The following is a 27,811-nucleotide window of genomic DNA, read 5'->3' as shown; positions in this document are numbered from 1 at the left end:
AAGGAGAGACCACCCCCAAGCGTTAGCTCTAGACCGGTGCGTTAAACCTGTGAGAGGTCAGACGGCGAAAGAGAGTCGACTCACTGTCGGAAGCGGCGTCGTCTGCGTGCCGCCTCTTGGTGGCCTCGTCCGGCGAGCCACCGGTGACCAGCACCTTCCAGAGCAGCGACTCTATGTAGTAGTGCGTGCCGCCCACCACCACGGGCAGCTTCTGCCGCGACACCAGGTCGTCGATCTGCAAGTCCTCGGTTAAGGGAAACACTTTGTACAGCGGCACAAACCTGCTAGGCGACAGCTACTGGGCAAGTGAGAAGCAGAGCACCACACGGCGGGGATAGTGTAAGGGGTAAGGCAAGAACTGATGGGAAGGGAATTATTTAAGCCATAGAACTAGCAAGAGCACATGGGAGTAAGAATGAAAATAGCCTGAAAATCAATTCAAAGAGAGTAAAACAACATATAACAGCATTTATGTTTATGTGTACTACTGTACCACCAACCCAAGGCACAATCCCAGTAGTAGCTTGCCTATGCAGTGGCTTCCAGAGACAACAAAAATTTTATTTTCAATATTCCACACAGTTCTTGACCAAATTTAAAATGCAGTTATAGTCTGCTAATTAAGAGCTATAATATTAAGTTTGTACGCCCCTGGTAGCTGAGTGGTCAGCGCGACGGAATGTCATACATAACGGCCGGGTTCGATTCCCGGCTGGGTCGGAGATTTTCTCCGCTCAGGCTAATTATCATCATCTCATCTCCATGGACAGGCAAGTCGCCGACGTGGCGTCAACTCGAAAGACTTGCACCAGGCGAACGGTCTACGAAACAGGATGCCCTAGCCACATGGCATTACCATTTCCATATCTTATGTTAAACGTTTAGCACAATAAGACAGGTATTAAAGCTAACAACTGCGTATCTTGTCTTGAGGCAGCGAAGTATCCGCATTTTATTTACCCAGTATTTGAGAACGAGATACCTTTGCGACTTGCAACAAACTTTACACATAATTTCCATCCTTCATGAATATTTATCTTACCGACACCCTCCACAAAATTATGAAAGGAAGAAAGTTTATTGATTACTACAGTTTCGTTGTTTATGCAGTAAAACTGCAGCGTCAGGCACCAAGTTTTAAGTCATTGGTTCCTTACTACTAATTGTATCCGCAACACGTTTTGAAGACACTATCCACATAACCCACTGAATGTACCTGCAAAATTAAGTCATTGAACGACATGTAGTACAGGAAATATGACGTTTTATAGATGGATGCTCGATTAATTAAAAAATCTGGGTTAAGGTTTACAGGTATGGAAGATAAGAACAGATCCGTATTTTTAAACTGAATGTATTATTATTATTATTATTATTATCATTATCATTATTATGGAAATACCGTGTGGCTAGGGCCTCCCGTCGGGTAGACCGTTCGCCGGGTGAAAGTCTTTCGATTTGACGCCACTTCGGCAACTTACGTGTCGATGGGGATGAAATGATGATGATAAGGACAACACAACACCCAGTCCCTGAGCGGAGGATATCTGCGAGCCAACCGGGAATCGAACCCGGGCCGTAAGGCATGACCTTCCGCCGCGCTGACCACTCACCTACCAGGGGCGGACATCATCATCATCAAATATCATCACATTAAATTACCAAACTACTTACAACACCGTACTCCACTCCCACTCTTTAGAGCTCCCATGAGCTCTCGGTGACCCTTAGATCAAGAGAGATCAGTTAGCAACAGTAAACGTTACCCGTACTCGAATGTATAGCTGTGACATTATCAAACGGGAACCTGTGCTGTATCTAGCGCCTACAGAAGAAGAAAGGAAGAGAAAAAAATAGAAAAAACTGAAGTAAGTGATATTCTGACCATATAATTGTAAATACAAGGTGACAAATATTAAACTATATAAAATAAAATCGTCGTAACTTCTTAACGGTTTGCGTTAGGACGTCCACACTGTACGGTTGGCCGCTCGTCATGACGGGAATTAGTATGCGCAATCGTAAGCGTCTTCATATTGTTGGCCACTTGGACGTCAAAATGTCACGGTACAGCGCGCCTGAGCGTACAGCGTTTATGTGGGCCTACCATGCGAGCAGCAACAGCCCAGCTGCTGCTCAAAGGAAAATTGCGACCAAGTTCAAGCTGAAGACAGCCTGTCCAAGTGTGCTAACAAGCAACAATTTTGACTCGCTAGTTTGCGAGAACGGGTAGTGTTCGCGATGACAGTGTTGGCAATGTCGGTCGTCCAAGAAGGGTGAAAACGCCTGAAAACTTCGAGAAGACACGCGCTGTGTTTCAAACCAGCCCCAGGAAATCCATCAGATGAGCTGCATAGCAGGTGGGATTCAACTTGCGCCAAACTGTTGTTTAAGACCTGCATCTCCTCCCAAACAAAATTCAAACACATCAGCCACGAAGCCTCTGGGTCATGGAACAGCGGCTGTTTCGCTAACACTTCAAAAATGGTTCAAATGGCTCTGAGCACTATCGGACTTAACATCTGAGGTCATCAGTCCCCTAGAACTTAGAACTACTTAAACCTAACTAACCTAAGGACATCACACACATCCATGCCCGAGGCAGGATTCAAACCTGCGACCGTAGCGATCGCGCGGTACCAGACTGAACCACCTAGAACCGCTCGGCCATAAAGGCCAGTTCGCTAACACTAATGATCAGAGAACTGACGAACAGGACTTAGTTGTGAATATGGTTTGGTTTAGCGAAGAAGCCTACTTTCATTTGGATGGGTTCGTCAATACACAAAATTGGCGCATTTGAGGAACTGAGAACGCGCATTTCGCGATCGAGAAGTCTCTTCACCCTCAACGGGTGACTGTGTGGTGTGCAGTGTCCAGTCACGGAATAATCGGTTCGACATTCCTTGATGGTACAGCGACTACGGAACGGAATGTGAAGGTTTGGTAGATGATTTCATCCTCGTTATCCAAGATGCCCCTGATTTCGACAAGTTGCGGTTCATGCAAGACGGCGCACGACCCCATCGAAGCAGGAGAGTGTTTGGTGTCCTGGTGGAGCACTTTGGGGACAGTATTCTGACTCTGACATATCCAGAGGCCACTGGCATGGGCTTCGATTGGCCGCCATATTCTCCGGACACATGTGACTCCTTTTTGTGAGGCTATATTAAAGACAAGATGTACAGCAATAACTCCAAAACCATTGCTGAGCCGAAAACACACATTCAGGAAGTCATACACAGCATCGATGTTCCGAAACTTCAGCGGCTCATGCAGAATTTCGCTTTGTCTGCGCCACATCATCGCCAACGATGACAGGCATATGGAACATGTCATAACCTAAATCGGAATATCTGTAGTGACATTTACACATTGAATAAAGTGAATGCACGCCGTAGTTTGTAACTAACTGACTTTTTTTCATATAGTTCAATAATTGCCATACAGTAGATAGCTAATTTCAAATTGCTGCCAGGAAACTCCAGATCTCTAACAAAATAAAGTGTGTATGAAAACATGTGTCACACACTTTAGAGATTCATTCTTGACTTCAAAACACTACAACATGTTCATATGAACATGGGTCCAAATATCCTTCGTTACGAATGTATGAAAGCAATTCGCTGCAGTGACTCTTGACTTTGTGAATTAAGTCAAATGTACATTTTTACTCATTTTCTTGTTTACAGTTTGTCATGGCATTTGTTTTGTTTTGTCTGATTGCCTTTTGTCCCGTTTTAAACACTTCTATCACAATACATCTCAACGATTTATTCAGTGTCTGGAATGACACACTACATGTACCGTCCAGCAGATGGGAGTGCGGACGCAGCGGGCAGAACGTTACCGTGGGAGGCAGTCACCTTGTGCAACAGAGTTTGCACGTACTACTTCAACAAGGATTGCGAGAGACAGGCTCATTTCAGAATAGAGTTCAAGCCCACGCGATGTACGAACGCCTAAGCATGAAGAAAGGATTCTTTGTACGGCGGACGTAACTGCATCAACTAGTACAAGAACAATACGATACGGGAAGACATTTCTCGCATGACGGTCTGGAACATTCCGTACGAAACTTTTCTATGTCTGCATGCCCTTCAACAGATGGAGTAATTTAATGAAGAAGGCTTTCAAGCCTAGGGTAAATGTCGGTCAACGCTTTTTAGGGCAGTATGCAGCGTTTCTGCAATTCTGTGAAAGTATCTTTTCACTGAAGAGGCTGGTTTTTCACTCGAAGGACTCTTCGATTACGATAACAATCGTCTCCTGAATTACGAAAACTCTCAGGAACTACGACAAGACAGATATCAACAGACGTTCATCTTGAAAGTGTGGGGTGGAATAAATGATGATCGTTTAAGTGGTCCCTACTTTTTTCCACAATATGTTACTGGGACTGGGACGAACGTTTCTCAGACATCAGTTGCTACATTTACTTTACGATGTGCCTCTAGATGTCATCCAATACATGTTTTTTTTATGCACGATGGTGCTCCATCTCGCTTAATAGGGTGGTCCGGCATTATCTCGATCACCAGTTTGCCGGCCGCTGTGACCGAGCGGTTGTAGGCGCCTCAGTCCAGAACCGCGCTGCTGCTACGGTCGCTGGTTCGAATCCTGCCTCGGGCACGGATGTGTGTGATGTCCTTAGGTTAATTAGGTTTAGGTAGTTCTAAGTCTAGGGGACCTCAGATGTTAAGTCCCATAGTGCTAAGAGCCATTTGAACCACTTGATCACCAGTTGATCACCAGTTTCCCAACAGGTGGATCCACTGGATGGCCTGTCCGATCGTCACATTTGAATCCTGTTTTATGACGCGTAGCGAGATAATAGTGTCCACGAAATGCTCGGGATTAGCGCGGAGTGCCAATATGCGTCGCGCCCTCGAAAAGCATAGTGTGTCGTCCTAATCGGCGATCAGGGAGTCTCAAAGTGCGGTGAAGGACAAACACAGAACTATATGAACGCGGCAGCGAGAAGTATCCACAAGACGAAAGCAAGCGAGCTTAGACCGAGTAAAGAAGAATCCGGTGTACAACTAGCAAGTAACTGATTTCGGAATCCGCGCGGTCGAACCAGAGAAGCTAGTACTCCAGAGGCACTGGCCAATGCAGGGGACGACCACGCCGCTTACGGTGGAGTCGTGGATCACATCGATTCTCGACCAAGAGCAGTTACTCGCCCGCCATGCATGATTCTGGTGGGGATACCAGAGATCCAATGGATTCTGTTTCTTTTGCGACATGTAACATGCATAGTGTATTCAACTCCCCTACCCAACGTCGATGTTCGAGGAAGCGTATCCACAATGGATTTGACCATCCAGAAAGTACGCCAACATAGGAAACGCAGGCTCATGGTGTTGGGTGTTGCCCACTCCTCTCGTATAGGGTGCCTAACTGATGCTGCGGTCATAGTATGCAGTACAGCAATTCAAGCACATAACATTAGTAGTTTTATTTCAATAAAGCAGGTTGACAATACTTAACTTGAATGTACAAAGGTGTTGCAAGCGATGGGCGACATGCAACATAAATCCGAGTCCTTGCTATAAGCAATGTTTAAGCAAATGGAATGGATATGGATCTCTACAATCTGATATCGTAGCACTCTCTGCTAGGCCGTGCTAATGCTGTAAACTAATGTCCGGCCGAGGCTGGCATGAGCGGCGCTAATATTCACTTCTTGCAGAGGTCGCTGCTGGCGCGGAGCGTTCCTTGTCAGCGGGCTATGGGCTGACGTTTCCTCACCGGCATATCTGGTCTTGCGTTCTTCCTCTTCGTTCCGGCGCTTGTGGTTACGCCGTAACACATAGGATGCATGGAAAGAGGAAGAGATCACTTCGAAAATTTTTTATAATTATAAATCTGTTTGGTAAACGTATCATTTGGTGCCACCAATAATAAATCCCTCGACACATTCCAAATGAAGGATGTCCGAATCCATGATCATAGGAACTTTTTGTAATGTTCTGATGTCAAGAAGAAGTACATAAACTTTATGACACTTATAATTTATACTGTTTGGACATCCATAAATATTATAAAAATGAACGTGTGTGTGCGCGCTATCAAGCAATAATAGCTTTGAGGGTAAAAACCACCTACGTATCATAGTTCACGAGATCTGACGTCATAAATGTGCATGAAGTTTAAATTTATTATTTCTTTGCTACTAACTCTATTCGCAGCACATTTCATAGACAATATCCACAAATACTGCTGAATATACATCCACAAATACATCATTGTATGACACAGTTCAAGAGATATGGCGTGATAAAGACTGAGATACGTGGAAAAATGCCGCATCATGCCTTATGTATTAATAGATTTATTCTTTACTACTAAGACACTCTTATAGTCCAGTGAATTTAAGGAAATCCCTGACACCTGACAGCTATTTAACAGCTTGTAAATGCGAAGCGCGAACGGCTGTAGGTAAAAACAACAGCCTTCGGTGTAGCTATAACGAGACGTTTCCATAGAGACGTTTACAACAACAAAAATAAATATTGTACTTATACATTTGCAAATTCTGCATAGTTTCATGCTTTCGAAAATGCTTACTGAAATACATGTAAATGAATTTTTTTCGATATTACACTACAAACACAATTCATTTTTTTCTTTTCGCTTCCAACAGAAAATTGGCAAAATGAATACCCAGGCAATGCCGGGTTTTTCAGCTAGTTAATTAATCAAATTAAAAAATGATCCTATCCAGCACATCTTTGGGGAAAGGTATAAACACCTGATTAGATACCAGAAATTCGTCCAGATCGTGTAATATCAGGACACCGTATCCACAAGTTCTCTTACTGGGAAGACGATAATTACGCGCCATACAAGTGTTTGACATAACAAATAATGGCGACAGATTAAAAAAAATATAACAACAGGCCCCATCAAACTATACTGAACACATGAAGAATTCGCATGAAGAGGTCTCATCTATTGTAGAACACAATACGGGCAATATTGTAATATAGGTTAAAATTTTAAAGTTGCTTCGGATATTCTCAAATGTATTATGACGTTGATATTTCACTGAAAAAATACGGCAACCAGCCACTTTTTAATGCGTTTTTTATTTACGCCAATATGCATTTCAGGTTTGCACCCATCTACAGCTGGCAAATTACATGGATCTTCAGTTACTACAGTAGTACAATCTCGACAGCAGTTTAGATGCTGCAGCAGGCCTGTGCAAAAGCAACGACTCCAATCATTTACTTCAATTTCGCGAGTTTACTGTCACACACTACCAGCTGTTTATTTTACTTACATTCTCCTCTCCTTGTTTTTTCCTGGCTTTTCTTCTTTTTTGCAACAACACAAACACTTTTTATCACGTATTTTTCACAGGCGCACTGCGTTATCCGCCATGTTGTCGACTGACAGTTTTTGTTTACATACAAATGGTTTATCTATGGACAGAATTATATTTTTACGAAAGTTTTGAGGTTCTAAGATAAGCTATTGTTTTCTAAATATTGACTTGGCTGAACAATAGCTTATCTTAGAACCTCAAAACTTTCGTAAAAATATAACTCTTTCCATAGATAAACCATTTGTATGTAAACAAAAACTGTCAGTCGACAAAATAGCGGATAACGCAGTACGCCTGTGCAAAATACGTGATAAAAGGTGTTTGTGTTGTTGCAAAAAAGAAGAAAAGCCAGGAAAAAACAAGGAGAGGAGAATGTAAGTAAAATAAAAAGCTGATAGTGTGTGACTGTAAACTCGCGAAATTGAAGTAAATGATTGGGAGTCGTTGCTTTTGCACAGGCCTGCTGCAGCATCCAAACTGCTGTCGAGATTGTACTACTGTAGTAACTGAAGATCCATGTAATTTGCCAGCTGAAGATGGGTGCAAACCCGAAATGCATATTAGCGTAAATAAAAAACGCATTAAAAAGTGGCTGGTTGCCGTATTTTTTCAGTGAAATATCATTATCCACGGCCACGGAGCTCAACAGTCCAAATAAAATGGACAAATTGGTATTATGACGTACTTTGTAAACAGTTGTGCACATATATTAAATAGTGTTAACTATTTGGTGATAGTCTTATAGACACTGTATTAGAGTTGTTAATTGCGACATGTGTTTGAGGCTATTTTATACTAGAATATAGTAATCTCAGGCAGGAGGAGGTCTTCCTCTTGTGTCGGGAATGCTGTACTATCTTATATCAAGTTGAGTGGTGACAGAAATATAAGAATAAACAAAAGTTTAGAAAGATGACTTTGGTGTCATGACTACTGGAACTATCTTGTCACGTTGAGTTATTTCTTAAGTCACTAGAATCTCTGTTACGGATGTCTCAAGTATGACATATGAAGTGTGTTTCACTGTATTATCAACACGTAACAGTAACCACAGTCACCACCGTTCGAAACACTGGCAATATCTACAGTCCCGACGAACTGTTAGCGACCCGCAAGGGGAGTCTACGACGTAGGGATGCCGGCACGGTAGCTCAGCGTGTACGGTCAGAGAGCTGCTTGGTCTCTGTCGTAACAAACTGAGTGAAAGTACAAAAAAACTTCAACGGATGTCATGTGACGTCCGCAACGGCCAATAACAACGAACAATAACTAACAAACTGCCAAGAAAGAAATTTTAAAAAAAAGGTTGACGTTCGAGCTTCGTAAGACGAATGTGTATGAGGCGACAGTTCGACTCCCGCTCAAACTTAATGTTTAATTTATATATTTTTCATCACTGACCATATTATTTAATTTACACAACACTTCAGAGATAATTCAATTAAAAAAAACACGTGTATTTGCATGTAGTTTAAGTGAATTCCTTGTTATTCGACTACTTACTATTTTTAATTAAATTTAATTATTAGAACAAACATATTTACAACTGTCGACAACAAAATGAAGGAAATGAAGGAACGTTAGAGTTTTCCTGAAAGTGTATGCCTTTTGTGATTTGCGAAATCCCGTATACATGCAATCTGATCAGGTATCCGGAACTACTTTGCAGCTCAACGTTTCGAGCTGCAGACAGAGCAGGCTCCATTCGGTAGTTCACCTGCGTAGCGGGCAGTCACTGCTAATGTAGCAAGAACGAATAGTGTAGGTGCAAATTTTTTTGACTATCACATAATTTACACTTGTAGCACAAAAATTGAGGTCTGAGTGGGAATCGAACCGTCGCCTCATACACTTTCATCTTACGAAGCACCAACTCTAACCACTTTTTTTCATTTTTTTTGGTACTGTTCGTTGCGTTAGTTGGGGCGCACGCTGATCGTTGATTCCTTCCCTAAGTTTTTTTTATTACAAAGGGCAATCAGCCCTCCACTTGACCACCATAACTTTAATGTCCGGCACCTGTACACAGATACATCAGTCACATAATAAACGGGTAAAACCTCTCATGCGATTTTCTCGGACCTGCCAAAATAGTGAACTTTTCTGCTTGGAAATTATGCTGTTCTAATGGCCTACTAATGGCATACAATACTGAAATAAATCCTTGATCCGAACGTCGTGGCCTCTCCCTGTCAGTCAGGTGTTCCCAAGCGCCCACCGGTATCTAGAGCAAGGCTGTCAGCTGTGCGTACTACAGCTATTGAAAGGATGTCAAGCGGAGGACTCAAAAGGCGAATAACACGACGGACGTTATTCCATATGTATTTAAGTAGGTTACAATCCAGAGCTTCTTGTAATGCCGTTTCAGCTGTATAGCAATGTCGAAATATAAGTTGAAAATAATCTTGTATGTATGTACGTATGTGTGTGTGTGTGTGTGTGTGGACATGGAAAAAAAAAAGGGGCGGGCCGTTAAGTGTGTCTAGATAGAGATGTCCGAGGGCAGATCCGTCTTCAAATCAATCGGGAGGAGTGTCTTCCACATAAATTAATAGACCTGGACAGAGCAGGGTGTGGGAACCGGTCGGACAACGGAAATCTTCCGTCTGCTTTTCATCTAGCCTTCACCTCTCAACGAAGTAAGGAGTAGCCAGAAAAGATACGTGGTTCGGATTCCACGTTGAACCGTAAATGGCCTTTCCGGGGTAAATAGCTAGGGTAGGTTAGGGATACGCAAGTCGCCGAGATGGCGCCCAATGAAACACTTGCTCCAGGCCACTACGCCACCCGATATTATTACAACGTACCTATAGAATACTGCGGAAAAGTTTCCCATACTGTAACGTCCCCCCTTGGACTTGGGAGCAATTCTTTCTTCTCTGGTACACTCAACTGTCTTACGGCAGTCATCGACTGGACATTCTCCACTATGCATTTTCCTCAATGTGCTGCTAACTTCGTCCTTTTTATTAGGTTGGTGCGTAAGTTCGAAGAGTTTTTCGGTGAAACTTAAACGTGACCCTAGCACATAAGAGAGACTGTCGTCATCAAGAATACACTGAAGCGCCAAAAAAACTAGTATAAGCATGCGTATTCAAATACAGAGATATGTAAACAGGCAGAATACGGCGCTGCGGTGGGCAACGACTATATGACAACAAGTGTATGGCGTAGTTGTTAGATCTGTTACTGCTGTTAACAATGGCAAGTTATCAATATTTAAGTGGATTTGAACGTGGTGTAGTCGGTCCACGAGCGATGCGACACAGTATCTCCGAGGTAGCCATGAAGTGGCGATTTTCCCGTACGACCATTTCACGAGTGTACGTGAATATCAGGAATCTGGTAAAACGTCAAATCTCCGACATCGCTGCGACCGGAAAAAAGATCCTACAAGAACGAGACCAACGGCGACTGAAGAGGATCGTGCAACGTGACAGACGTACAAACCTTCCGCAAATTGCTGCAGATTTCAGTGTTGGGCCATCGACAAGTGTCAGCGTGCGAACCATTTAACGAAACATCGTCGATATGGGCTTTCGGAGGTGAAGGCCCACTCGTGTACCCTTGTTGACTGCACGACACAATCGTTTATGACTCGCCTGGGCCCGTCAACACCGACATTGGACTGTTGATGACTGGAAACATGTTGCATGGTCGGACTAGTCTCGTTTCAAATTGTATCGAGCGGATGGTACGTGTACGCGTGTGGAGACAACCTCATGAATCCATGGACCCTGCATGTCAGCAGTATACTGCTGAAGCTGGTGGAGGCTCTGTAATGGTATGGGTCGTGTGTAGTTGGAGTGATATGGGGCCCCTGATACGTCTACACACGATTCTGACAGGTGACACGTACGTAAGCATCCTGTCTGATCACTTATATCCGTTCATGTCCATTGTGCATTCCGACGGACTTGGGCGATTCCAGCAGTACGGGCAGAATTGCTGCAGTATGTCTGCAGGAACATGCTTCTGAGTTTAAACAATACCGCTGGCCACCAAACTCACCATACATGAACATTATTGAGCATATCTGGGGTGCCTTGCAATGTGCTGTTCAGAAGGGATCTCCACCCCTCGTACTCTTACGAATTTGTGGACAGCTCTGCAGGATTCAAGGTGTCAGTTGCCTCCTACACCACTTGAGACATTAATCAAGTCCATGCCAAGTGGTGCTGCAGCACTTCTGGGTGCTCGCGAGGGCCCAACACGGTATTAGGCAGGTGCAGCAGTTTCTTTGGTTCTTCAGTGTAAGTTCTCATTCACTCTTTACAACCGTCTGCAACGCCGGGGTAACTTTTCGATTCTGAGTCACTAGAAATTGAGGCCACGTTCGGACAACACTTTCATCCGGAAATGAAGTTCCTTTTTCGAAAGACAACGGAAAAAGTGAAAATCTGAGGGCGCAGACTCACGCAAAAAGGTGGGTGCGGTATGACTTCCAAAGCCTGTATAGAGTTTTTAGTCAATCTAGCACAATGTGGGCGGGCGTAACCGTTGAATAGCAACATTTCAAGCATTCTTCCTGGTCATTGTTCTTGGATTGCATCTGTAAAACGTCTCACCTGTTGACAATAAATGTCAGCAGTGACTGATTACACCTCGGTAAAGAAATTGATAGTACACCACACCGTCGCTGTTTCACCAGATGCATAACGTTATCTTCTGTGGATCCGCGCAGCCTCTGCAAAAGGTGTTGCTGCTTTGTTTGGCCCCAACCATTCCTTTCTTTTCCTTATGTTAACATGAAAGCATCATTCCTCGTCACCAGTAACGATAAATTTATTATTCACGAGAGAACTGACGACGAGCGAGCAGAGATGCAGGTATGACCACTCTCTGATTTTTGTGACTTTGGCTTAGAGCATGCGGTACCCATACACCCGATTTCTGAACCTTTCGCACTGCATGCAAATGTCGGACGATGGAGGAACGATCACATTTGGCCATTCTCGAATACACTGACTTGGATCATTGTGGATTAATGTATTTAAACGATTTTCATCAAACCCCGAACTTATTCCTGAACCTGGGGGCTCTCTAACGTCAAAACGATCCCCCTCAAAAAGAAGATACCATTTTCTTGCCGTGCTCTGTCCCACGTCATTACCCCCGTACACGGGTGAAATGTCTCCGCTGGTGTCACCTCTCTACTGAAGAATATGTCTGAAATGTTCCGATTTCTCCACTTGACACTCCATCTTCTAGCGTCAACAGCTGCACTTAGTATTTCCAAATGACAACATGTAACCGCATAAGCAACAGTGAACGTCAAGTGAAAATTGATAAATAAACCGGAATACCAACATAAAAAGCAAAAAGGCTATGCACCAACTCTAGTAATTTTCGACCAGTTTCCCCAAGCCGCCTCCCCCCCCCCCCGTCTCTCTCTCTCTCTCTCTCTCTCTCTCTCTCTCTCTCTCTCTCTCCTCCCTCCCTCCCCTGTGAGGCTTCCTTTAAGCACTCTTCGTTGCAGGTAATTTCCTCTCAATATTTGTCTCATGCCATGAGATGCTATGCAAGGACAATTAGATAGAATGATAATGTACGAAATGAGTAGGTTCAGCGCAGAATCGACAAAGAAAGGAACGTATGGAAAACACTAACAAGAAGAAGGGACAGGATGATAGGACGCCTGTTGAGTCATCAGGGAGTAACCGCCAAGGTGCTAGAGGGAGTTGTAGAGGGCAAAAACTGTAGGAAGAGACAAAGATTGGGATCTATCCATGACAACTTAACAGAGCCACTGCGTTAATACTATGCTTTAACATGTAACACAGCTTGACATTTGAAGAGCGTCTTTCCGCTCTGTAGCAGTGACTTCAACGAGTGTTTCGTAAGTATTAAGAGCAAATTAGATGACCGTATGGCATTATTGGCTGGGAGATCCCATCTGGCGTTGTTGGGCCGCCCAGTGCAAGTCCTTTTATTGGACGCCACTCCGGCGACTTCTGTGTCGATGATGTACACGAAAGTACCTAGTCCCCGAGCGGATATCTCCATCCCAGCTGGGAATCGAACCTAGGCCCCCTACATGACAGTCAGCTAAAGAGGCAGACTATTAGAAAAAATGAGTAACTTACACAAATAACGAAAATTGTGAAACTATGGGCCCTGAACTTTGTAGAATGTTCTGTTCATAATAACAACAGTTGGAGGGAAGGCAGTGAAGTGCAGAAGTTGCCACTGACGATGGTGGTGGTGGTGGTGCTGATGGGGGCGGATTTAGTACTAGTAAATTTTGTTTGTTCTTGCGCAGAGTCTAAGAGTGTTTATGTAAGATGCAGACCTTTATTGATTTCCTACAGGTGGGGAAAATCTGTGACAGGTGCCTATATGCGGGCTACCTCAGCACAACTGTAAACAATACAGAAAAACAAACGATATTTCAGGACAAAAAAGAAAAAAAAGAAAAATGAATTTTGTAGACATTCTGGCTTGTTAAAAATAAAAAGGGACAACTAAAAGAAAGACTCAACGATAACCAAACGTTTTCTTACAACTGTGGATCACGATTCCGTTTTAGAGTATAACGTTACACCAACATGAGGGTAAGTGTCAGTTTTCTAGACACTGCCATCATTTGGTTAATGGTGTTCTGAAGCATTCAGCACATCTCGCAACCTTCAGTGAAATTGCTTACTATGGTGGAGCCTTGGCCGCCTCCTCCAAATTTTACTCTCTCCCTCTCTTCATTTCCCTCCATTAACTAACTAACTAACTAATTCTTGACGCCTGAAGACGTGTCCTATCAATCGAATCAAATTGTGTCATAAATTTCTTTTCTCCTCGACTTGATTTATAATCTTTCCATTACTATTCTAATTTGTCCAGCTTGCCTTCTGCACCTTCTACAGCACCACATTTCAGAAGTTCGTAATCTCCTCTTGTCTCAAGTGTTTATCGCTCACGTTTCATGTCCACGTAGGGATCCACTGTAGAAAAACCTTCTTACCATTGTTCGATGTTGATATACGTTTCTTTTTGGTAAGTGGTTTTTTTCTGTTGCGAGTTGCATATTATATCCCCACTACTTCTGCATCGTCAGCTATTTTGCGGGCTAAATAGCAAAACTTTTCAACTAGTTTTAGTATTTCTTAAAAAAATTCTTCCAACATCAGCTGACTCGCATGCACAACACTACATTACAATGTCTATAATTTTGTTGAAGTTCGTCTTCAACCCTTTTTCACGACACTAGCCATTGCATTCAACCAATCAAAATGGCTCTGAATACTATGGGACTTAACATCTGGGGTCATCAGTCCCCTAGAACTTAGAACTACTTAAACCTAACTAACCTAAGAACATCACACACATCCATGCCCGAGGCAGGATTCGAACTTGCGACCGTAGCGCCTAGAACAGCTCGGCCATAACGGCCGGCTTCAACCAATCTTCCTAGACCTTACCGCCTCTGACAGAATCACGCTAGTTTCATTTCTTCTTCCTCAGCAGTAATTCCCTTTCAAATGTCTTTTTGGTTTGCTGTACTTATTATTCTGTATAAAAACTGAATAACAAGAGGGACAGGATGCAACATTGTCTCTCTCTTACTAACCACTTCAAGTAAAAACTCACGACAAAATTACAGACCAGTACTATACTTATTGCAATTCGTCATTAACACAGTGCTGTGAGAATGGTATAGAACATTGACACGAATCTTAGACAGCTTCAGCCCCATCAATAACTTGCATCATAGACTATGTTGATATCCAGTCATTATTAATGCAACCGCCGCGCGGGATTAGCCGCGCGGTCTCAGGCTCTGCAGTCATGGACTGTGTGGCTGGTCCCGGCGGAGGTTCGAGTCCTCCCTCGGGCATGGGTGTGTGTGTTTTTCCTTAGGATAATTTAGGTTAAGTAGTGTGTAAGCTTACGGACTGATGACCTTAGAAGTTAAGTCCCATAAGATTTCACACATATTTGAATATTTTATTAATGCAACCGAGAGTATCAGTGATACCGATTGACGCTAAGGCACGTGTAGACGTAAAGTTGTAGCAAATACGGCTGGTAGACGGTAGATATAAATGTCCGACCCACCTAGCTTGGTATTCGCCGATACTTGCGCCCCATGCTTACAAACCCATTGTCTGTCAGACTAAAAGAGACCTTCATGAATGAAAGTGCTCTGTCTTCCAAAATATTATTCACGTTATGCACGATTTAAACACAGTAAATATGCTATGGCTTCCTCGTAAAAAATAAAAAGACACTCTTAGAAGTAAACACAGCTGCGATTTCTCATAGGATCGGCGAAGTGGTCAAATAAAAAAAGAACTCAACTAATTACGTTGGAAGCACTTACTCTCTGCTGCTCTCCAAATGTTAAGCTCCCAAGCTCGCAGAAATATTTAACATACTACTTATTGAAAGAATCAGTGCGGTTTGTAGGCATAGCGAGATAAAACACTAACGGGAGAAGAAAATGGTTCAAATGGCTCTGAGCACTATGGGACTTCACGTCTGAGGTCATCAGCCCGCTAGACTTAGAACTACTTAAACCCAACCACCCAAAGGACATCACACACATCCATGCCCGTGGCAGGATTCGAACCTGCGACCGTAGCAGCAGCGCGGTTCCGGACTGACGTGCCTAGAACAGCTCGGCAATGGGAAAAGAGTAAATTTTTACTCTATGTGCGGTGTCGATCTGCCACTGTAATAATTAAAAAGCAGTTGACTTAGATTGATTATTCTCAGTACGGGTGGGGAAACGTTCAAATCAATTAAGTTCCAAAAGAGCCCCACAAACGATCTGAAAAAGATGCTCATTACACCTTTCTGCGAAGTCTTCCTAAATTAACGAAGGGTGACCAAATTTAAACACATGTCATGTAGCAGATGCAAAAGACCTATATTTCCGTTGAGAGATATTTCTTCACAGAGTCACAGTGCGTGTAATCCGTGGACAAGATTAGCTAAAGATATGTATTTGTGTACCAGTAGTAATAGATGCGGTCTGTGGCGGGTAGAAAAAAATAGCGCTTTTAAAGGAAAGCGAACAAGGGACATAACTGAGTAAAAAAAAGAAAAAAAAGCTTTGGTACCGCTCTGAAATCCAAAATCGCGTTATGTTGTCTGGAGTCGCGCGGGATTAGCCGAGCGGTCTTATGCGCTGCAATCAAGGACTGTGAGGCTGATCCCGGCGGAGGTTCGAGTCCTCCCTCGGGCATGGGTGTGCGTGTTTGTACTTTGGATAATTTAGGTAAGTGGTGTGTAAGCTTAGGGACTGATGACCTTGGGAGTTAAGTCCCATAAAATTTCGCACACATTTGAACATTTTGTTGTCTGGAACGAGAGAGAAGCCTCAGTATTTCAGTTAAACACGAGTGCCCCATTTGAGTGACATGGTTATGCGTTTTCTTCTGAACTAAGCTAGTGGACAAGACCGCATTACCCGTCCTGATAAAGTATTTCTTTCAGCAGCACGCTACACACAATCACACAATCTTGACAGCACGCTGAACCCAGGCGAATTCTAACGGTCATGCTGCATGTTCCCGATATGATGGTGGTATTACACGGAGTGCTACGGAGAATGTTCCACAACTTACCATGGATGCGAACAACACAGACACTCCAAGGCACAACAGGAGCGGAAAGAACTGACGCAGATACATGACTAAAGTACAAACACTCATAGAATGACGAGAATATGGCATCATCATCATTATCATCCTCTGTGTCACATTAGACTACAAGGAGAAAACGGAGTTACTCTGAAAAACACACACACACACACACACACACACACACACACACACACACACACACACACACAAGAAAAAATTGCATTCACAGGTTGTCGATGCTCTCAATTTACACAGACTATACAATGTGAAACTACAGTACCAAGTCTCTTTCGTTTTGCGAATGAGGTTAAGTGGTTATAACACCGATGTAGTGTAAGGAAAAGTTGGTTCAAAAGACGTGAAACCTGACAAAAGTTAAAAGGGGAACCAAGTTTCTTCCGACCTCAGCCTCTGTTAACAACGAATGAGAAAGCAGTGATTTGCAGAAAATGTAGACTAAATACGAGGCATAAATACCATGCGAAATTGCATGACAGCTTTATAAGGGAATACTGCTTTTATTCTATAAACAGCAAAATGTACGTACATACTATATTTCCAGCATGATCAAATAAGATGCTTTTAACTATAAAGCGAAACACGTCTAGTGAAAATGCTCCTTACTTGTAGTAAGCTTAACACAGAGAAATAATTGATAGCAGCTAATGCACAGCATAAACGGCGACGAAATTGTATCCCTTCATGGAAATGCCGCCCATCCAGGATGTTGATGGTTGGCAGATTGTATTTTCACGGTCCTACAGGAACAACGTTGCTACGGGTACTCACACACAGAACACGAGGAGGAGACTAATGAGAACAGAGGTCGTCAAATTTTTTTGCTCAAGAGTCAATACAGACAATGTGCACCTCGGTCCGCATATGTGCTGATCTTATTAGTAATTGGTAAGGCATTAATCAGTATGTTGTGAGCTCCCAATCGATTACCTACCGTAAGGGCGTATAAGTTGGCCACAGGGCCCCAGGTACGGATCGTTAAAAATGGATACCATTCGGAATGGTTCGTGTCGACTGCTCTCTCTTTCAGACTACTGCCACGCTCAGTAACCCCGAAGTTTGGACACTATAATAACCTGACGAAGAGCAGTTGTGTTGTTTGTTTGAGAGCAAGATTAATAAATTAGTCAACAGTAGCTGTACTTATATTTAAATGCATTATGGAAAATGAGACACGATCAAAAGGTTTGCTGTACGCTTCAAATGGCATTGTTCTTGTGCTCATTGTGTTGTATTGAAACAGCCTTAACTAATTTATATGCTTTACATGGCATTTTCCTTCTGCTCATTGCAACAGCCTTAACTAATTTGATGTTCCTTGGTGCAAATAAGTTCCTTGGTACAAGTAAGAACCGCATTTGAGGATGACTGTCTGTACTTGTCAAAATATACACCAGCGGAGCTGATCGGTTTGAGTCGCGCACCCACGTGTTGTCATCACTGGACGACAAACAGTAAACCATTCCCCCTCGCACGTCCTCTGACACTGCAGTGGCCGCGCTGCTTGCCCCTCTGCCCCGGAGATAATCGGACAACTTCACTCGGCTCACGGCCGAATCAACCAACGTCAGTTCAAATAAAGAACATCTTAAAATATTACAGCCTCCATCATTATTTTTGTTTGTTAGTGCGCAAGACAACTACACTCTTAAGAAGCTCAAAAACCTCTGTTCACGTTTCTGGATTCTGCTGTCGGTTGCTAGGTGCGTAATACAATAAAATACGGCTGACAACCGCAGGGAGAACAAATGCTTAACTCGGGTAACAGTTTGACGACTACTGATCTAGAACATCTCTATCAACCCCTAGCCAGCCGAAGAGGCCGAGCGGTTCTAGGCGCTTCAGTCCGGAACCGAGCTGCTGCTATGGTCGCAGGTTCGAATCCTGCCTCGGGCAGGTTAGTTAGGTTTTTGAGTAGTTCTAAGTCTAGGGGACTGATGACCTCAGATGTTAAGTCCCATAGTACTTCGAGCCATTTGAACCATCCTCACCTGTTGTTGTTGTTGTTGTTGTTGTGGTCTTCAGTCCTGAGACTGGTTTGATGCAGCCCTCCATGCTAGGGGACTCATGACCTCAGATGTTAAGTCCCATAGTGCTTCGAGCCATTTGAACCATCCTCACCTGTTATTGTTGTTGTGGTCTTCAGTCCTGAGACTGGTTTGATGCAGCTCTCCATGCTACTCTATCCTGTGCAAGTTTCTTCATCTCCCAGTACTTAATGCAACCTACGTCCTTCTGAATCTGTTTAGTGTATTCATCTTTTGGTCTCCCTCTAAGATGTTTACCCTCCACGCTGCCCTCCAATGCTAAATTTGTGATCCCTTGATGCCTCAGAACACGTCCTACCAAACGGTCCCTTCTCCTAGTCAAGTTGTGCCACAAATTTCTCTTCTCTCCAATTCTATCCAATACGTCCTCATTAGCTATGTGATCTACCCATCTAATCTTCAGCATTCTTCTGTGGCACCACATTTCGAAAGCTTCTATTCTCTTCTTGTCTAAACTATTTATCGTCCACGTTTCACTTCCACACAGTCCATACAAATACTTCGAGCAACGACTTCCTGACACTTAAATCTATACTCGATGGTAACAAATTTCTCTTCTTCAGAAACGCTTTTCCTTGTCATTGCCAGTCTACATTTTATATCCTGTCTACTTCGACCATCATCAGTTATTTTGCTACTTTAAGCCTCACATTTCCTAATCTAATTCCCTCAGCATCACCTGATTTAATTCGACTAAATTCCATTATCCTTGTTTTGCTTTTGTTGATATTCATCTTATATCCTCATTTGAAGACGAGGATATCCTCACCTATTTGTTTTATTTTTCTGTTTTACCATAATCTTTCCGTTGGTTTCGTATTTTTGTTGATCGTTTTACTGTATAACAGCGCCACCGGGAATTGCTATGGCGGCGTACAGTATATCCAGTTGACAGTTTGGTTTGTGTGCAAATAGCAGGAGACGAAATCTATGCTCAACACTCGATGAAGAGTATTAGGTAACTTGTCGGAATATCGTGTAAAAGTAACACGACAATTCCTCCCATACTAAGCAGGTGTAAGCCATCATCATCGCCGGGAAAGCCTGAAAGAGTGCGTGAGTACACAGTTTCGCTGACTGCTGACAAGGGAACCTCCCCATCGCACCCCCCTCAGATTTAGTTATAAGTTGGCACAGTGGATAGGCCTTGAAAAACTGAACACAGATCAATCGAGAAAACAGGAAGAAGTTGTGTGGAATTATGAAAAAAATAAGCAAAATATACAAATTGAGTAGTCCATGTTCAAGATAGGCAACATTAAGGAGAATATTAGCTCAGTAGCGCCGTGGTCCTGTGCTTAGCGTGAGCAGCTGTGGTACGAGAGGAGCTTGTTTCAAGTCTTTCGCCGAACGAAAATTTTAATTTTTTATTTTCAGACAATTATCAATGCTCAGGCACGCACGCACGCACACACACACACACACACACACACACACACACACACACACACACACACACAATCAACTTGGCTCTCCAAAATTCCAGGACATGTTCAGATTTGTTTGGACATATGTTTTGACAGAGCACAGGGAAAACTGTGCGACTGCGAAACTGTTGCATTCATTTGTTGCAGTTTATGTGACAAACTCTTATGTTTTCATCACTTTTTTGGAGGTGATTATCACATCCACAAGAAAACCTAAAAAGGGCAAGGTAGAAGAATCTTTTTACCCATTCGCCAAGTGTACAAGTTAGGTGGGTCGACAACATATTCCTGTCATGTGAAGCTCATGCCGTCACCAGTGTCGTATAGAATATATCAGACGTGTGTTCCTGTGGAGGAATCGGTTGACCTACGACCTTGCGATCAAATGTTTTCGGTTCCAATTGGAGAGGCACGTCCTTTCGTCTACTAATCGCACGGTTTTGCGGTGCGGTCGCAAAACACAGACGCTAAACTTATTACAGTGAACAGAGACGTCAATGAACGAACGGACAGATCATAACTGCGAAAATAAAAAAATTAAACTTTTCACTCGACGGAGGACTTGAACCAAGGACCTCTCGTTCCACAGCTGCTCACGCTAACCACAGGACCACGGCACTCCTGATCTTATACTCTCCTTTATGTTGCCTATCTTGCACATAGACTACTCAGTTTGTAGATTTTGCTTATTTTTTCGTAGTTCCACACAGCTTCTTCCCGTTTTCTCGATTGATCTGTGTTCAGTTTTTCAAGGACTACCCACTGTGCCAACTTATAACTAAATCTGAGGGGGGTGCGATGGGGAGGTTCCCTTGTGAGTAGTGTAAGCATTGTGATATGAAGCTGCTGTGGCATCTCACACCACAACGTCTTGTGCAGAACAGCTGCCGGCAAAAGGCGCCTCGCGCTACGCCCACCGGCGCTGCCTCGCGCCTGCTGCGGTTAGCACAGGTGTGAACGCGGCGCAGAGAAGGCACCACCTCCTTCCGCCGGACGAAGTAGTTCAAGGCCCGCGCTCACTTAGCGGCGCCGCCGAAAACACCGCTCGTGCCGCCGTCACGGGATGTATTTACGTCCGCGAGCGCCCCCGGTCACGAGCCAGCTCTAAAAAAGTTAATGCCAACCACCGCGTGTAAACAGGGAACGCAGCGCCGAAACGGGAACACAACACAAACACTCTTGCGCTCCCCAGCCTGTCACTCAGGAGATAGACCGAGCAACACAGAATTCTAGAATATCAGGCAAACTCTGCGTACATTGAGTAATAGACGCGGTTTTGACTTCGGTAGCCTTCAAATAACTTCCAAGTGAATGAAATGAAACTTCCTGACAGATTAAAACTGTGTGCCGGACCGAGACTCGAACTCGGGACCTTTGCCTTTCGCGGGCAAGTGCTCTACAAACTGAGCTACCCATGCACGACTCACGACCCGTCCTCACAGCTTTACTTCTGCCTGTACCTCGTCTCCTACCTTCCAAACTTTACAGAAGCTCTCCTGCGAACCTTGCAGAACTAGCACTCTCCTGAAAGAAAGGAAACATTCCCCAGCCTGTGGCTAAGCCATGTCTCCGCAATTTCCTTTCTTTCAGGAGCGCTAGTTCTGTAAGGTTCGCAGGAGAGCTCCTGTAAAGTTTGGAAGGAAACCTTGCAGAACTAGCACTCTCCTGAAAGAAAGGAAACATTCCCCAGGCTGTGGCTAAGCCATGTCTCCGCAATTTCCTTTCTTTCAGGAGCGCTAGTTCCGCAAGGTTGCCAGGAGAGCTCCTGTAAAGTTTGGAAGGTAGGAGACGAGGTACTGGCAGAAGTAAAGCTGCGAGGACGGGTCGTGATTCGTGGTTGGGTAGCTCAGTTTGTAGAGCACTTGCCCGCGAAAGGCAAAGGTCCCGAGTTCGAGTCTCGGTCCGGCACACAGTTTTAATCTGCCAGAAAGTCTCACCTTCCAAGTGAGTTGTTTTCTCATTTAACACATTAATGTTGTTGCGTTATGGGCTTCAGACTGAAGACTAGATTAATCCAGCTCTCAACAATAGTCTAACCTATACAGTCTGCTTCATCTACTTAAAGCTACTTACTGTATTCAAGCTCCCCCCCCCTCCCCCCCCCACCACACACACACTGCCCCCCCCCCTCACCCCAATACTTCCCTACATTGCCAAACTGACGTTCATTATTGACTCAAAATAAGTTCTGTCTTCTTCAGATCAAATTGTGTCATAAATTCATTTGCCCCTCAATTTGGTTCAGAACCTCTGCATTAGTTATTCGATCTACCAGTCTGAAATTGGGTATTCTTCTGTAGCCCAACATATCTACATCCATACTCCGCAAGTCACCTGACGGTGTGTAGCGGAGGGTACCTTGAGTACCTCTATCGGTTCTCCCTTCTATTCCAGTCTCGTATTGTTCGTGGAAAGAAGGATTGTCGGTATGCCTCTGTGTGGGCTCTAATCCCTCTGATTTTATTTTCATGGTCTCTTCGCGAGGCTTACGTAGAAGGGAGCAATATACTGCTTGACTCCTCGGTGAAGTTATGTTCTCGAAACTTCAACAAAAGCCCATACCGAGCTACTGAGCGTCTCTCCTGCAGAGTCTTCCACTGAACTTTATCTATCTCTCCGTAACGTTTTCGCGATTACTAAATGATCCTGTAACGAAGCGCGCTGGTCTCCGTTGGATCTTCTCTATCTCTTCTTATCAACCGTATCTGATACGGATCCCACACTGCTGAGCAGTATTCAAGTAGTGGGCGAACAAGCGTACTGTAACCTACTTTTGTTTCCGGATTGCGAAAAGCTTCTGTTCTCTTCTTGGCTGAATTGCATTTCGCCCCCGTTTCACTTACGTGCAAGGCTACACTCAAGACAAATATCTTCAGAAAGACTTACTAACACCTAAGATTTATATTCGATATTAATTTTATTTTTTATTTTAAAAATGCTTTTCTCACTATTTCCAGTCGGCATTTAACCATTCTCTCTACTTCGTCCATTGTCACTTATTTTATTGTCAAAATAATGGAACCCATCTACTACTATTACTTCATTTCCTGATCTCAAACATTAAACATAGCTCGATTTAAAATGACCATGTTCCATTACACTTGTTACTTTTTTAATATTCATTTTATTAATCTCTTTTTAAAGCACTATTCATTCCTTTCAAATGCTCTTCCAAGCCCTTTGCCGCCTCTGACAGAATTATAATACCATCGGCTGACTTCAATTTTTTTTTATTTTTTCTTCCTGGACTTTAATTCCCTTTCCAAATATTTCCTTGGGTTCCTTCATATTTTGTTCATGTGCAGCTTGAATAGTACTGGGAAGAGGCATTATCTTAATCCCTTCTGATTACTGCTTCTCTGTCATGTCTTTCGACTCATATAATAGCAGACAAGTTTCTATACAAAATTGTAAGTAATCTTTGGCTCCCTGCATTTCATGCTCGTTACCTTTATAAATTCATAGTGTTTATTTCCGTCAACTATGATAAGGGTTTCTGTCAATCTACAAATGCTATAAACGTTGATTTACCTTTCTTTAACCTATGTTGTAGGACAAGTTGTACGTCAACATTGCCTCGCCTGTTCCTGCATTACTCCGGAACTGGGCTGGTCTCTACTACTTTTTCCATTTTTCTGTAAATAATACGTATCAGTATTTTGCAACCATGACTTATTCAACATTGTAGTATTCCCATCTGTTGCATTTTGGGACGACTCTGTGCATTCATAGAAGATATGCTTAGTCCTCAAAACAGCTATTATAACCGTAACCGTGTCGTCGTAGAATCTTTCAGTGTTAATCAAGCATTTGAGAATTCTGACTCGGCTAGTCACGTATATATATCGATTTTTGGCGTGGCTCGGTGCCTCAGTTACCTGTGTGCGACACTTAACATAGGTTAAGAACCGAAAATGTCGATGAAGAGTTCGGATTCAAACCATTAACACAATCGAGTGATGAAATAAGACAGAAAAATCATATAAAATGAGAAAGAAAGTATGCTTAAAATGCTGTTTTGGGGCTGTGCATAATGTCCTTGCAGAAAAGCATTTTTTTATGTAACACTGGAATTTTTTCAGTGAAGACGTATATAAAACTGTGTGCATGATTCATACAGTTTAGTTAACAGAAGACTAGCCAAATGTCTTACATCTACAACAAATTTGACTAAATTATTCGCATCATCAAGAGTAATGGTTCAAATGGCTCTGAGCACTATGGGACTAAACTGCTGTGGTCATAAGTCCCCTAGAACTTAGAAATACTTAAACCTAACTAACCTAAGGACATCACACACATCCATGCCCGAGGCAGGATTCGAACCTGTGATCGTAGCAGTCGCGCGGTTCCGGACTGAGCGCCTAGAACCGCGAGACCACCGCGGCCGGCACGAAAAGTTACCCCAGCGTTGGCAGACTGTTGTAAACTATGAAGATGGATGGACACTATCTAATCAAAAGAATTCGGACACCACCAAAAAACATACGTCTTTCATATTAGGTGCATTGTGCTAACACCTACTGTCACGTACTCCCTATCAGCGACCTCAGTTGTCATTAGACATCACGAGAGAGCAGAATGGAGCGCTCCGTAGATCTCACGTACTTCGAACGTGGTCAGGTGATTGGGTGTCACTTGTGTCATACAGCCGTACGCCAGATTTCCACACTCATACATCCTTAGGTCCACTGTTTCCGATGTGATAGTGAAGTGGAAATGTGAAGGGACGCGTACAGCAAAAAAACCTACAGGCCGACCTCGTCTGTTGACTGACAGAGACCACCCACAGTTGAAGAGGGTCGTAATGTTTAAAAGGCAGACATCTATCCAGACCATACACAGGAATTCCAACAAACTGCAACGGGATCCACTGCAAGTACTATGACAGTTGGGCGGGAGGTGAGAAAATTTGGATTTCATGGTCGAGAGGCTGCTCATAAGCCACACATCACGCCAGTAAATGCCAAACGACGCCTCGCTTGTGTAAGGAGAGTAAATACTGGACGATTGAACAGTGGAAAAACGTTGTGTGCTGTGACGAATCACGGCACACAATGTGGCGATCCGATGGCAGGGTGTGGGTATGGTGATTGCCCGGTGAAAGTCATCTGCCAGCATGTATAGTGCCAACAGTAAAATTCGGAGGCGTTGGTTTTAACATGTGGTCGTGCTTTTCGTGGAGGGTCGCACCCATTGTTGTTTTGCGTGACACCATCACAGCTCTGGCCTACATTTATGTTTTAAGCATCTTCTTGCTTCCCACTGTTGAAGAGCAATTCGGGGATGGCGATTGCATCTTTGAACACGATCTTGCACCTGTTCATAAGGCACGGCCTGTGGCCGAGTGGTTTTACACGACAATAACATCCATGTAATGGACTGGCCTGTACAGAGTCCTGACCGGAATTCTATAGAACACCTTTGGGGTGTTTTGGAACGCCGACTTCGTCCCAGGGCTCACCGACTGACATCGATAGCCCTCTTCAGTGTAGCACTCCATGAAGAATGGGCTGTCATTCCCAAAGAAACCTTCCAGTACCTGATTGGACGTATGCCTACAAGAGTGGAAGTTGTCATCAAGGCTATAGGTGGGCCGAACCATATTGAATTCCAGCATTACGGATGGAGGGCGCCACGAAATTGTAAGTAGCTTTCAGCCAGGTGTCCAGATGCTTTTGACACGCAGTGTACACCTGAGTTAACAAATCTTAGAAACATTACTAAAGGGAAATATCTAACTAGCCTTTACATCAAATCTGTTTATCTATATTCTGAGATTACTCAACAGTTCCTTGCCTTTTCAGGTCCATCTTCAGAAAAGGCATGCAAAACTTGCTTATTTATTTTCGTAGAGTGATGCTGGGTACTGGTTTGCACCCACGCTGCCACAATATGAGTAGGAAAAGTTTCGAAAACTACCGTACTTTAGTCAATAAACAAATATTTCATACGCGACTGGGCCCAGTTATCTGTATTTATTAACATTTCAGTTTTGTCATATTGTCAGGAATAGTTTATTTAATTAATTCAGTTGACTTTAGTGCTTATCATTGCAACAACAATCGAAACGGGAACATGCAATAATTTGATAGTCGAGGTTCTCCAGACTAACGTAATAAAGCGTGACTACCAGCTTTTGATGAAACACATCTTCCTCACATCGCCGTTCTATCTGGCCTTCGAGTAAAACTCGCTACTCTCGTCCTTGGCTCTCCACGTGGAGGTACCTCAGCCTTGTCGCTCTCACTACGCGGTACTCCAGTTCCGGCTCGGGGCGATTCGTTTCTGCATTTTACGAGGAGCACGCCGCAAGTTTTTCCGCCGCTCCGTATTGCAACAACCGCGCAACTTCCTCTACGGGGCAACAGGTTGCGCGGAGTTTATTTGCATTCACTCAGAAACGGGAAAGCGCAATTCTCGTTTTGTCGCGCCGGCTGGAAGGTCACTGTTGCACTGAGCTCAGTCCCAGAGCCCACGGTCTCGTGTCTCCAGGGGCGAGACACTCTTTCGGCTTGGCGCTGCATTGTCAGCTCGTGAGTCAGTTCCTTCGCTTGCCTATTCAGCCACCACCTGACTTGTACACAAAAGCTTGAGAGCATTTCGCTCCAGACGACTATGTGACTGCGTAATCTGGAGTGCCGACCTATAAAATGGCGTAAAACAGTGAGGGGGCTAGCACCACACCCGATTCTGTAAAGAAACGAACTGCAAAATATAAAACGTCATCACGCTTTAATAATTCTGGGAAGTTGCCCATCGCCGCTCTACTTCAGTGCAATTCTTGAGAATCTTCTCATGTACGTCTTTAATAAAGGTTCCTTTTTTCTTTTATTTTTCTTTTATTTTTGTATTACTTTTTGTCACTTCTGTCTTCTACAGTGATTGTTACAGTCCTCCTAAGCTTGTTCCCTTTTCTTCCTGTAATAATTAAGTTTCTCTAGCCTTAGCATATCGGTTGTTTCTTTTCTTATTCTGATATAACTGTCTTTTAAGTCCTGATTCCTCACGTTTTCTAATCACCTCTTCCTAGTCATCCTTCTCTCTTCAAACTTTTTTTCTGGCATATGCATGTCCGAAGGAACACTGCAACGTACTTTTTAATAACACAGACACTGTTATTTCGTATTTATTTGATACTAACAAGTTCTCGACTCTCAATTATGTCCTTTGTGCACGAAAATATACGTAACGTACGATTGCCGGTTGTTCAACTGGTTCAACAGGCTCTGAGCACTATGGGACTTAACATCTGACGTCGTCAGTCCCCTATGACTTAGAACTAATGAAACCTAACTAACCTAAGGACACCACCCACATCCATACCCGAGGCAGGATTCGAACCTGCGACCATAGCAGCAGCGCGGTTCCGCACTGAAGCGCCTGGAACCGCTCGGC

The 27,811-nt window shown here is 43.6% G+C and overlaps 1 protein-coding gene across 1 annotated transcript in view; it reads right to left on the bottom strand.

The window, feature by feature from the left end:
- The window catches only part of LOC126354033 (tRNA dimethylallyltransferase), a 1,733,584-nt gene that overhangs the window by 1,292,128 nt on the left and 413,645 nt on the right, over positions 1-27,811 (bottom strand). The window contains exon 3 of the mRNA XM_050003367.1: positions 85-235. Coding sequence (XP_049859324.1) covers positions 85-235 — 151 coding nt within the window. The remainder of the gene's footprint in view (positions 1-84; positions 236-27,811) is intronic.

This window comes from Schistocerca gregaria, chromosome 3 (assembly GCF_023897955.1).
Source record: "Schistocerca gregaria isolate iqSchGreg1 chromosome 3, iqSchGreg1.2, whole genome shotgun sequence".
NCBI classification, from domain to species: Eukaryota; Metazoa; Arthropoda; class Insecta; order Orthoptera; family Acrididae; genus Schistocerca; species Schistocerca gregaria.
This window is presented reverse-complemented; position numbering and strand designations above follow the sequence as displayed.